The sequence below is a fragment of the Equus quagga genome, chromosome 5, assembly GCF_021613505.1.
Source record: "Equus quagga isolate Etosha38 chromosome 5, UCLA_HA_Equagga_1.0, whole genome shotgun sequence".
NCBI lineage: Eukaryota > Metazoa > Chordata > Mammalia > Perissodactyla > Equidae > Equus > Equus quagga.
Genome location: NC_060271.1, coordinates 84,898,345 through 84,912,333, shown reverse-complemented (window position 1 = coordinate 84,912,333; position 13,989 = coordinate 84,898,345). Strand labels below are relative to the sequence as shown.

The window sequence follows — 13,989 nt, the reverse complement described above, 5'->3', positions numbered from 1 at the left end:
ATACATAAAATATGAAGTAGAGGATGAATCTGCTTGTTTCTGAATCTAAAATGCTAATGGGAATTCTAAAATCTCAAAAGAGACTGTTACGTGAAAAGATTACAGGACATTTTGTTTAGGAAAATTCATTTTCATTTTAAAAATTTTTGCACACAGATAAATGATACGGAAAAAAACGGACACTCCTAGATTGTAGCATTACAGTTAACTGATTATTTTTCCTTTATGCTTTTTTAACAGTCTGCAGTAAGCTTGAATTACTTTTATAACCAGGAAAAAAAAGCTATTTGAATTACTTTTATAACCAGAAAAAAATGTTATTTGAGGGGATTTGTTAATCAGAGGGTTTATTCAATGACTTAACATGCTTAAAAGTTCCTTCAGCACACCTGCCTACCATAACACAAATGATTTCTAAGTAGGTAGAGTAGGTCAAGGGTGTAAGCAGATAGCATTGGCACATTCCCAATACAGCCACAAGTGTATGAAGTCAACTTTCCGTATTAAATGAAAATAAACATTTTTCTTCTTTTATGAAATAAAATTTGGATTATCAGACATAGTTCACATGTCAGTGAGTATTTTACACGAGCAAGCTGACTGACATTAACACACCTTTCAACATCCCACGCTTTGGAAACATATACCAATGAAGAAAGATAAAAGTAAAACAGTGGAGGACTATAACGTATAGCTGCTTTTATCTAAAAGGTGGTACCCCCAAACACAAACTTCATAATGTCAGCTACAATATAAGTATACCTTAGAAAAGGCCTGCTATTTTAAAAAGGTCAGTGGAAACTAACTTTGTTCTCTTTCTTCTAGAATGAATTTACCTGCATGATGGGAATCATGTTATTTTACCTTTTTATAAATGTCATACTTAGAAAAAGCCTAAAACTAAGCTCACACATCAAATTCAAAACAAAATCAGGATTATGATATTATGATATAGTGGCCAAATAAACTTTAATTCACTATTAAACTAGACACTATTCTATTAGTCTTTGGGGTAAGGAATGATTAATAAAAACTTGGGCTGCAATTAATTGTGTTTGACATCAACTTTTCTTCTTCACTCACTTTAAGTAGGTTCCAAAGAATACAACTCAAAACTGACCATCATCCTGGAGGAAAGAGGTAAGAACTTAGTTACCTCATATGCTTCTATACTGTTTGAATTTTATAGAGCATATATTACTTTTGTGATCAAATTTAAAAGAAAAAAACCACGAACCTTCAGCTATGGAAAAAAGCAGCCTGTTAGGCAAAATAAACAGGCAAAATAATCAATTACCAAGAATCCTAAAGGGCAACAGTTTTTCCTCCAAATTTAAGGAAACAGCCAAGCAATTTTTTAATAACTGTCCCCATAAATGACCCTTAAAACTACATGTTTGCCTTTGATATTTAGACACAATGGATTAATTTTACAGGTTCCATTTTAGCTCTGTTTAGAAGAGTGTTCCAAAAACTCAAAGCTGGAATTCTGAAAATGAAGGAAACTTCGGTAGTGCTAAAAGAAGTGGCAAGTCATAAAAGAGGACAACAGAGTAGATGGTCTTATAAACTATTTAATGACAAATATTTGCTGAAAAATGCACCAAAAGGAGGTGTAAAAGTCCTCTATCTTCTTAACTTTCAAAGCCTGCATGTGTTTTAGAGCTGGAAAGATTTGTATTTGAATTCAGGCTCCGTTGCATACTAGCTATAATTGAGGCAAGGTACTCACCACTATGAGCCTCAATTTCCTCATCTGTAAAAAGGTTAATTAGCACTTTCTACCACCCAATTAGGCTTGTTGTCAGGATTAGAAATAATGCCTCTAATATCTCTAGCAGTGTCTCGCACATTATAGGAACACAATAAATGGCAAGTATTATTATTTTTCTTTTCTCACTCCAAACCACGTGACAACTTGATGAAAAATTTCAAGAGCTATAAACAAAAACTTTGAAGCTATTTATCCAAAGCTTCTGTTCAGATACAGGTGACGAAGTATCACAGGACTTTACCAGTACAATCTAAAGCAAAAGTTTAAAAATTACCAACTAATAGTTGTAAGTACTATGATCACACCAGTCACAACTCCCAAAACCTAGCAACACAAAATAGTAACATGGTCTGCAGCAAGTGGGTCCTCTCCAGCAAGAGAAAGGCAGTTCTCTGCTTCACTTCTTTACTCACTGAAAGACATCCACGACTTCTAAGGTCCCAAGTATAAAATATTCAACAACAGTCACGAGGACAGAAAAACTGAGAATGGATACAATAATTAACCTCAAGCCTAAGGCAGCTTTAAATATCAACCCAACACAAGATGTGAAGGAGAAAGTCAAAGGCCCTGTCATAATATCTATGTACCTCACAAACCGTTTTTGAAATTTTAAAAAAGACCTCTCCAATCATGAATTTTAAAAGTAACCACAAAAAATGTTAGTTGTCTAATTAACTGGCTTAAATTTTAAATTCCTAGAAGTTAACCACACACAGTAAACTGGAAATAGCATACTTGGACTGTGAAATTACAGGCCCTTGAGTTAAAATTCCAACTCCGCAGTTTACTCTGAATGCCCTTGGGCAAGCCATTTAACTCTTCTCTGCCTCTGTTTCCTCAACTGTAAAACTAGGACACTATTTCTTCACAGGAGGAAGGGAAATAATGCACAGACATAAAATTTCTGGCTGCTGGTGAAAACTCAAATTGTTAGCTATTGACCACATTCCAAGATTAGCATCAAGCGTTCTGGAGAGTCCTCCCTGGTGCTCTGTTCCTCTCCATCTAAATCAAACATAACTAAAACTTTCTGTTAATAACAGAAATCCGAGGCCCTTTCTCCAAATCTTTTGAACCGTCTATTCTTCCATCCTATTCTTTAAAAGTATCACAAGATACAATCTGTGCTAATACTGTTATATTGATTATGCTTGTTTGACCACAAGTCATCTTCATAACTAACTGGTAAGCACCTGAGAGCAGAGTCCATGTTGCATAATTAAAAAACAAAAACAAAAAACCCCCTCAATTCCTAGCATACTTTAACTGATGAGAGAGAGAAAGAAAGGGCTGGCTGTTTATTTACCAAGCTTTCTTCCAAGGTAAAGCCAGGAGACAGAGAGACAGAGACAGAGAGACAGAGAGACAGAGAAAGAGAGAACCTACATACACATAGATGTACGTATGTATATGTATATATTCACCTGGAAGATTAAAAGTCTGTATTGAAAAAAACTGTTAAAGTAGACAAGGACAGAGATAAATGTATGATGATTAACATGTAGAAAAAACTTTAACTCCTGCCATTCACACATATTCTAACATCCCTTACTAGAATAAATATGTCAATGTCTGCATAGCACCATAGTTTACTCTTGAGACTCAGAACTGAGGTGGTACTAACCCCATTTTATAGACAAACAAACAAGCTCAAAAGGCCTAAATGACTTGTATGAGGTAAGTGGTAGCCTGAACTTAAACCTAGGGTTTACAACTCCAAATGCTGGGGCCGGCCCGGTGGCGCAGTGGTGAAGTTCGCACGTTTTGCTTCTCGGTGGCCCGGGGTTCACTGGTGCGGACATGGCACCGCTTGGCACGCCATGCTGTGGCAAGCGTCCCACATGTAAAGTAGAGGAAGATGGACACGGATGTTAGCTCAGGGCCAGGCTTCCTCAGCAAAAAGAGGAGGACTGGCAGTAGTTAGCTCAGGGCTAATCTTCCTCAAAAAACAAAACAAAAACAACTCCAAATGCTATGTTCTTTTTATCACATCACGTTCTCTCAACGATATATTTTATATACTCAGATGATAAAAATTTCAGTAAATATGCTAAGTCCTACATATAAAACCTATCGGAATAAATCAAACTGTCTATGAACTAGCACACGGGACCCAAGCAAATATAAAGAAAAGGGTGATTCACTGCTTAAATTAACTTAGATCATTTGTGTTAGTAGAGAATAAGTTGGCTCAGCTCAAAAGAGCATGGTAAATTTTGGCATTCAGACATCATCAGCTTTAGTAAGTGATGAACCCAACTGTTCTTCATGAGGACATGTGCTAGCCACCAATCTACAAATAAAGCACTAAATAATTATCCATAGTATGGGACCAGCCCAGTGGAGCAGCAGTTAAGTTCTCGTGGTCCGCTTCGGCGGCACAGGGTTTGCCAGTTCGGATCCTGGGTGTGGACACGGCAGTACTCGGCAAGCCATGCTGTGGCAGGCGTCCCACATATAAAATGGAGGAAGATGGGCACGGATGTTAGCTCAGGGCCAGTCTTCCTCAGCAAAAAGAGGAGGACTGGCAACAGATGTTAGCTCAGGGCTAATCTTCCTCAAAAAAAAAAAAATTATCCATAGTGCATGTTTCACAAAGTTGCTTAAATGTCCTTTTATAAATCTAGCTATTCAACTATTTTTCTAAGTTCCATCTAATCCGCTTAAGTAAGAATACATATTACACTTGGCTAGGCACTTATCCTAACTACATCTGTATGGATTTTAAGGTAATAAAGATACTAGAGAGATGACCTATTGTTCTTAATGCGAATGCTAACATTCTATGAACTTAGTGTGCCTCTGTTTCAAGACTCTTGGAAACACTTCATATACTAGTAACTTAATGAGAAACAGGTAAGCATTTAAAAAAAAGAAAGAAGAAAAGAAAAGCACTGATGAGGTCACCAAAATAAAGCCATGCTGAAACAAATCTCATATTTTAAAATTAATTAGTTCAGGATACCAGATTTAAAATTAAACTGTCACTCCCAGGTTTCCACATTTCAAAAGAGTGGTAGTGAACACTCTCTTTTCTGTTTTCTAAATCTCCTAAATCAGGCATCCTTAACTTGAGGTTCATGAATAGTCTCAAGGAGTGTGAACAGCTTGCAACTTCACGCAACATGTTATGAGTATGTATGCACATGGGGAGCAGGTAGGTACAGAGGGTTCATGAAATGTCCCTAGGAGTACACGACCATAAATGGGTTAAGAATAACGATCCTAACTCAAGTTACTGGAAAATGTCTACAGGCAGAGTGGAAAGGACAAAAAAATAATTCTACTTAAGTACTATTGTCATTTAAAGGAAATACATTCAGACAAGTTAAATTCATCATTGTTCTTGGAAAACTTCAATTATACAATTCACTCAATTTTATTTGTAAAGTTTGAGGTACCGACTGCATAAAATACCCTGTGCAAAGACCATACCCAAATGGCTGGCACATACAGTTAAGCATTCCTTAAATAGGAGCTATTATTATTAAAGAATGGTGTTTCCAGGGGCTGGCCCTGTGGTGTAGTGGTTATGTCTGGCACACTCCACTTTAGCAGCCCAGGTTCATGGGTTCACATCCTGGGTACGGACCTACAAAGCTAGTCGATCCATGCTGTGGCAGTGACCCACATGCAAAATAAGGAAGGCTGCCACAGATGTTAGCTCAGGGCTAATCTTCCTCAAGCAAAAAAAGAGGAAGACTGGTAAGAGATATCAGCTCAGAGCAAACCTTCCTCACTAAAAGAAAAAAATTGTTTCCAAAGAGGGGTTCCCCTTATGAGCAAAGGCATGCATATGTAAAACTGCCTGTCAGAATTAGGAATCTACAAACATGGAACAGAGTTAACTGGAATCTGTCACAATCTGGAATTTAATAAAGCAATGTATTCTGACCAGTCACAAAAGTACCACAGAAAACTGCATTTCCTACTTCTCCTTTGCACCCTATGTCTTCACATGTTTAAGTCAGTCAACATCCAATAAACAACTGTTCTCTGGCTTCTTAAGGCCTCAGGACTATTTTTTTTCCCAAATAATAATAATCTGAAACACTGACAGGGTGGTCCCAAAGAAAAGCCAAGACCTAAGTCTTCTTCCCTAAATTCTATTCCAGACGTGAAAGAAGCGATCTCAGCCCCAGCTTCTACAGAAAAACAGTGGGGCAGGCTGACCACTCCCCTAAGATTAAAAAAAAAAAAAAATTTTTTTTAACATTTTGCCTAAATCTCTTACTAAAACTCCAAAATGTAGTTCAGGCAAAGAGTGGTAAAAAGCTGATAAGCTACATATCTAAAATATCTCATGCACTGGCATCCTACGCCCATTTTTGGTTTCTCGTCAACTTAAAGTATTTTTTAGCAAATCTTTAAAAATCTCAAAACTGGGGCCAGCTCCATGGCTGGGTGGTTAAGTTCACACACTCCACTTCAGTGGCCCTAGATTTCGCAGGTTCGGATCCTGGGTGCGGACATGGCACTGCCCATCAGACCATACTGAGGTGGCATCCCACATAGCACAACCAGAAAGACCTGCAACTGGAATATACAACTATGTAACTGGAGGGCTTTGGGGAGAAGAAGAACCCAAAAAAAAGAAGATTGGCAGCAGATGTTAGCTCAGATACCAATCTTTAAAAAAAATCTCAAAACCTTAAAAAGCATTTTATTTAACACTAAACATTTTCATATATCAAGAGAGAGACAACAGTAGATAACATTAGCAAAAGGAAGCTACTCTTACCTATCAAAAACAAAACAACTATTACAACTGCAAGTAGGAAAACCACCATATATGTACAGTCAAAGTTGCCAAGGAGAGAAAGCACACATACACAGCCAAAGGACTGCTAATAGGATGTGAATATAACAAGATATTAGCACATAGGTAAATTACTAAGACTGCTTCCAGAACAAGGAAGACTGAAATATCCAAGAAATAAAATTACACAAAAAGCAAAATTCTCTTTAAAAGCCAACTAAAGATTTGGCAAAGAGAACACTTGATTCTGAAGCTCTTCCATCTTTAAGACATTAAAAAAAAATTTTTAAAGATTTATTTGCTGGAATATGTAAGAAACTGTCAACATCCCTCATTTTAACTTAATTATGAAGAAAAGGAAAAGAAATGTTTTTTTAAAGACTGGCACCTGAGCTAACAACTGTTGCCAATCTTTTTTTTTTTCCTGCTTTTTCTCCCCAAATCCCCCCAGTACATAGTGGTATATTTTAGCTGTGGGTCCTTCTAGTTGTGGCACGTGGAATGCCGCCTCACCATGGCCTGATGAGTGGTGCCACATCCACACCCAGGATCCGAACCAGCGAAGCCCTGGGCTGCTGCAGCAGAGCATGCGAACTTAACCACTTGGCCACAGGGCTGGCCCCAGGAACAGAAATTTTTAAATGCAAAATTTGAGTTATCTTTAAATGATCCCACAAGATCATACATTCATGCTAACCTCTTAAGATGCACTTTGTGGAGATTCTATATAGCTAACGGAAACGTACATTACCCAAAGAATTACATCTGCTGATTCTCTACAGACATAAAGAAATCATATTCTGGATAGTGAGAACTGGTTACTTCACTTCTTTAAACTTTTCTGAACTTTTCAAACCACTACCAACACCATCAAAAAGTCAACAACACAACCAACAAAAAGAAAACTTACTTTTAGTTGATTTCTTTCTTTTCTAATAAAAAAATTCTAAAAATTATATGAAAGCCAGTAATGATACACTTATTAATGAAACTACACTCTGTCAGACAACAGAACTGATTTATCTTGCTTTTACTTTCAAACCCCAAGATAAAAGACAGATTTATTCAAAGCACAGTGCTGGGGGGAAAAAAAAGTCAAATGTTCCTTGAGTCTACAACGACAGAAAAGTGAAGTTTGAAAGGCTGATTAAATCTTGAACCATGATCTCAAATATCATTCTGGAGCCATGATAAAAAAAAAAAAAGGTTAAAAAACATGGTAATTACCACATAATTTTTCTGCCTTAAAGAACTACAGTTGATCTAAGCAGACTACTATAGCTCTTACTAGTGTAGTTTACTGGGATATTCAGGACAGGGACACACACTTAATTCTTAACACATTCCTTATAGATGAAACAGCCAAACAGATTTTCTTGACACCATAAAAACCCACCAGAAGGTAATGGATTAGGAAAAATGTTTCTGGTATGAGAATAACGTTAGGTATTTCTTAACCAGCGTGCTGAAATAATCACTGCCTGCTTCACCACCTATCTCAGAAAATCAAAATCTTTTTTCAGATCTCCAGAAAAAGAAAGCTCTGATCCTTTCCATCTACTTTTTCCACTGTTTGGATTCCACCTCTAGTTGCCTTGTGCTTTTGTTTGTACTTGAAATTCCAACGAGTCAGTCATTATCCTTAATTTCTACCATAAAGATAACCCAAGGTTGTCATTTCCCACAAATCAGCCAAATAACATGCAAAGTAATCAAAGGGACACCTTAAAATTAAAACAGTGACTGGCATATTTCTTATTCTCCTCACTCCCAAAAGCTCACAACTTAAAGACCATAAAGTAAAAGCATTCAGTAATAAAGCTACTAACAGGTAATCTTATGTCAATCAATATAAATCTAAAATCCTATTCCTTCTGAGAGAATCATACTTTCTTTTGTCAAGAGCCCATTTTCATTACCAAATTCAGCAGCACTGATAAAGCAGATTTTTAGTGTCTAACAGGAATAAGATAAATTCGTAAATGATAAACCAAAACAAGGAACATTTGGGGTGCATTCGTAAATATTACCTAGTATACTATTCTTTCACATTAGCATATAATGTGTCTGCTATAACACACATGTATTATAATGTGTAATATTGTACCTGGCATATAATAAGTGGCTATAAATGAGCTATTAAGACATCATGGAATCATGAAAGGCACTCACCCATTTAAAGTTTTAATTTAAGGAAAAAACATAAGATTTTTAGAACAAGGTGTTAAATGGCCTTATATTTGAGTGATAAATCTCTAAGTCTTTCTTTCCTTCTTTTCTCTATTTTCCAATCTTTCTCTAATTACTTTTTTTATGGTAACAAGCTTCATTAAAGACAAAAAGAAGAAACTGCTGAAGTCAGATCGCTAAAAATCTGCCTGCTGGTTGCCCTTGTGACCTTCCCGAATATAATATCCATCACCTCCTCTCATAAGTAATTTTCACTAACGCTTTTCCAAAATTCCCAGATTATTTTACTAGACACAGTCTAGAATATAAACACAGTAGCCAGGTACTGGCATACTCCATGCCAGAAAAAATTAAAAAATGACTTCTAGCTTTGATTCTGTTGAGGTTATTAATCTAGAGTCCTCAAAAGAAAGAATGGTTTGGCACTGTATGTACTTGAGAATTACTATCCTTGCCATTTATTAAACCATTCTTCCTTCTTCCCCCTTGAAAAATCCTCCTCACTCCCTTCTGCTTCTTCAAATCCACTGCTAATAATTCTCTTACAGGTCTCTTTTCTATAAAGTCTTCCTGGACCCAACTAACCAACCACAAGCCTCACCTTCCTTTGAAATCTTGCTCCTCCAATCCATGCTGCACATCTAGAACTTGCTATATCTAGAGGTATTTGATTTATATACAATCTATTTTCTATATTCCATTATAAACTCCTTGAGGGTAAGGATCATATTCCTAAATCCTGGCACTACTAGAATGTCTTACATGAAGATGACGCACAAAATTAAAGTGCTCTTATAGTTTTCCAAATTCTTTTACAAACACTTGAACCTCACAACTACCCTGAGAGGAACAATGACTCCTACTATCCTATTTTACAAAAGGAGAAACAAATTCAGAAGCTAAATAATTTGTCATAGTTCTGTTCAATTAATCTTCAAGATTTATTTACAGTACTAAATACATGTAGCAAATCTAAGAAATTCCCTGAACAGAAGAGGTTTACAAACCTCTATAAAGTAGCAAATCCATGTACTTTATTGTTGCCAGGAAAACTACTAAATTAGGGACCTCAAGTTCAACTCTGCTCAATTATGCAAAACCTTGTCCTTGGAGCTCTTTATAAAGAAATAAAAAATTGCCAACATAGCAAATATGGCTCTATTACACCACTACCCACAACTTCTTAAAGTATATAAAATTTTAATAAAATACTATGGCTTCTGTTTAGTACAAAAGGGGATATTTCAGCTTCAAACCACAGTATTACAAAACTTGAAGTCAGAATGCATTTTGCAAGAGCCATGTGACACACACATGACAGTCAGCTAAACCGATGGGTGGACGGACCTCTTAGGGGAAACGCTTAGCAGTAAGTGACCAAAGCAGCAAATAAACTCAACTTTTAGGACAAATACTGATTTTATGCTTTAAAAAATTCCCCGTCTCCCCCAAAATCTTCTGACACTGAAGAGGAATAACAATTAAATCTCCTCTAATTATTCATTAATTTATATACGCAAATTGTAGGAGGATTTTTTTAAAGGGCCATTAAGGAGAGCCCAACAAAGTCTTCCCAGGGAAAGTGAACCCCAGTTCCCAGGAAAGGTGCCAGGTGTGTCACATCTGCCGGGGTGACTTCTTGAGTAAGCAAGAAAAAGAAATGCATTAACTTTTCATGACAAGTCATGGAACCTCATTCCCTATCTGCAAGCACTCAAGTAGGTAATGCAAAACCTACAGATCTATCATGGGGTCCATTCGTTTCTCTTTCAACCTGACAGCAGTGTCTTCCCTTAATTTGGTAACACTGTCAGAAAGGTGTTCCTACGTCTTAGTTTTAGGTTTTCTTTTTTCCTGACCTACACAAGACAAAATGACTTTCGTGTCCTCTAAAAGAAAATTCTCACAAATGCCCAGGTTTTTAGGAAGGCACTGGGCCTGGCAAGTTCTTAAAGAACTCCAGGAAATAACTCAAAATGAGAACTAAACATTTTAAATCGCTTCTCACCATCTACTCATTCCCCTCAATCCCACGCAGTCCTGAAAAGCATCCATATTACCTGCAACCTGGCGGGGAGGATGCAAGGAGAGGGAGCCAAGAGGCTCAGGATTTACAAGTAAAGCTGGTTTCCACCCAGCCGATTCTGACAGCTCCGCAGAGTGCGGGAGCAGGGACTGACAGTGCCCTCTAGGAGTGCTCTCCCACCCCCGCCCCTCCCCTTAAAAACAAGTCCTCCTTCAAAAGTCACTGCCTCCACAAGCGGCCCCTTCCCACCACCCCCCCGCCGACTCCCAAACGCCCCAACCCCCTCAGCAGACTGGTCCTCCGCCCCGGCCCCGCAGTCAGGCCCTCCAACCTGGCCCGGTCCAGGCCCGAGCAGCTCGCCCCTCCAGCCCGACCCCTCCCCCGGCCGCCCCTCCTCCGTCAGACAATGGGGCCCCACTCCCGGCCGCAGCCTCTCCTGCCCCATCACCCTCCCCTCACCGCGGCCGAGGCCGCTCCTCCCGCCCCAGCCCTCCTCGCCCCCTTTAAGCTTTCCCAAGCTGGCCCACCGACCCAGCCGACCGGCGCTCTCCTGCACTCACTATTCGGGATTCATGCTGGACATGTCACTGCAGCTGCCGCCGCCGCCGCCACCGCCGCCCTTGCTGCTGCAGCCGCCGCCCTGACTCTCCGCACCACGGGTAACCGAAGGAGAGGAATGAGATAGGCTGTTCGGGGAGAGCAAACGTCTTCCCCCACTCGGTCCCCTTAGAACACAATCAGCAGCCGCCGCCACTCAGCTATCGCTTCCACCCAAAATGGCCGCCGGCGAACCAGGAAATAGGAAAGCCTTAGACCGAGGGGGTCTTTACATAGCCCAGAGGGCGGCCGCACCGCCCGGCATGCCGGGAAAGAGAGTTGCGAGTGCGGCTGTGGCCGCTGAGACCGACGGTGTGGCGCGGCGGCCGGGACTCCACTTCCCGTCGAGCCCCGCGCCTCTGGCGCATGCCTACTTGAGGGGTTGTCGCCCGCCCCATTCCCCACTCTCTCGCCACCCCCTCCGCCCCTCCCAGTTCCCCTCCCCGCTGACTCGCTGGCTAGGACTTCGGTCGGACTCCCCCTAGCGGATTGGCTAAGGCCGAGCGGCCCTGGTGATGTCATCAGTGAGACGTGGCAGCCGGGCGAGTCAGCGCCCCACGGGGGAGGAGGGAAGGGAGGGGCAGAGGGCGGTGCCAGCCGCCGAGGGAGGGTGGGGGTGCGGGGCGATCAGGGGATTCCGAGGGTTGGGGAGAGACGCGTCGGTCCGGGAGGAGTCCCTGAGTGCCGAGGCCTGGAAGGAGGCGGGGTTGGAGGCCACTCCTGGCTGGTCCTGCCGCCCGTGGGGTTTTCAGCTTGAGGCTTGAGCTTCCCGGCTGGCGCCAGCATGTCCGCTCTGAGGACGGAAGGGGAGTCGAGGGGCCTCTGCTGAAAACTTCGGAGTTTCTGGAAAATACGAAGCCATTCTTTCAGTTCTCTTCCTCACTCACCCAACCCCACTAGGTCCAGTCATCGTCCAGTGTTGGCCGCAGGCACTACCATTTTCTTTTCTGTTTTTTTACCATTCTCTTTCCAGCCCTGCTCTTATCACTGCAGCCTGGTATTGCAGTAGGCTGACTGCCTCTTTTTCCTCTCTGCCCCAGGCCTTTTGCACACACAGCCAGATTTATCTTCCTGAAACAGAACTTTCATTGCGACCCCACAACTTTCAGTGTATCCACTTTCACAGCCCAGGGTCAGCCAAAACTTCGAGGTCTTCCTGTCCTGGTCCCAGCCTTCAAATTGAATTGTACTTACTTTTAGTTGATATTTAATGCTGAGCTGTTCTGCAGGATTGGAAAGTAATAAGCGATAGAAACACGCAATTCATCACTATATAATGCCTAGAAACTCTGGGAAAAGTAATATTAACAGAATGTTTTTTAAAACCTTATGGTCTTAACAGCTCTCTTTAATCAGCTCGGGAATGTAAATCTCCACTAAACTTTAACACATTATCTTGGGTTATTTAATTACAAAGGGCATAGTATAATACATTGTCCAAAGTTTATCTTCCAACTTGTTCTAAGAACCAAGAAAATTATCTCCTAAGAGTGATTGCAAAATCGCTTTAAATCCTCATGACACCAAAAATATGGAAAGAAAGCTGTTCTTAGTTCTACCCATTTACTAACTACACCATTTAACCCCCAAATTCCACCATGTGGAACTTCAGCACACAGTACCCTAGAGTTCCTTCACGTCTGGTTGGCTTCTGAAATGAGCATGGTCACCACACTGTGGTGAAGTACCCTGAATGGATCAAGGCTAGACATCAAAAAGTGTTTATTACCTGGACTCTGTCCCTTCCTGGTTATTGTGATTTCCCAGAGGAAAAACTCAAAATCTCCGAAGAACTCATCCTGAGCCGAAAAGACAATTTTTAACCTGTCCCTCCCCTTGGAGGTATACTCCTAAACTTCCTTTAATTAGCTGTTTCCTTTCCCAACAAAGAATTACCTCCTAATAACTTTTAACTTAAGTGAGAGAGCAGTTGTAAGAATTAAGTAAAATGGGCTATGAAGCATATAATTCTATGACTTTGCGGGCACTTGGTAGGTGCTAGTTACCTTTCTCCTTCCCTTAACTTCTCTGACAGTTTTCAATGTACCTGCTGTATACCAAGCACAGAGCGCCTCATATCTTAGTGATGGGATTGTAATATGCAAGGCGATCAGGGGCAGCCTAGCTTGGGAGGGGTGGATTGTTGTTTCCTTCCCCAACCTACGACTTATGTGTCATTAACATTAAGACTTCCTCCTCAAACTTAAAGTGTCAGTTTTGCTGATTCAAACTTTAATGTATTTTATGTTTAGGTGTTTAAGAGTAACTACTTTTAGGGACCAGCCCCGTGGCTGAGTGGCTAAGTTTGCGTGCTCCGCATCGGCGGTCCTGGGTTTTGCCGGTTCGAATCCTGGATGTGGACATGGCACCACTCATCAAGCCATGCTGAGGTGGCATCCCACATGCCACAACTAGAAGGACCCATAACTAAAAATACACAACTATGTACCTGGGGGCTTTGGGGAGAAAAAGGAAAAATAAAATCTTGAAAAAAAAGTAACTGCTTTTATAGTTCAGATTAATTAATAACTCAGAATAATTCATTAAACCAACATGAGCCCTGTTGGCTGCCCTGTTGTTGAATCAAAACTCTCCTGGGGCTGTTTGTCCGTTTGCTTTTCGGCTTATTCTTTTCTTTCT

At 40.4% G+C, this 13,989-nt stretch overlaps 1 protein-coding gene across 2 annotated transcripts in view; it reads right to left on the bottom strand.

Annotated features, from left to right (window-relative positions):
- RAB1A (RAB1A, member RAS oncogene family) overlaps nt 1–11,750 on the bottom strand; it is a 28,222-nt gene extending 16,472 nt beyond the window's left edge. Inside the window, exon 1 of one of the 2 annotated variants that reach the window (XM_046662733.1) lies at nt 11,313–11,750. In XM_046662733.1, coding sequence (XP_046518689.1) covers nt 11,313–11,335 — 23 coding nt within the window. In that variant the 5' untranslated portion in view covers nt 11,336–11,750. The remainder of the gene's footprint in view (nt 1–11,312) is intronic. The other variant, XM_046662732.1, reaches the window with a different exon arrangement.
- Between the last annotated feature and the right edge of the window lie 2,239 nt (nt 11,751–13,989).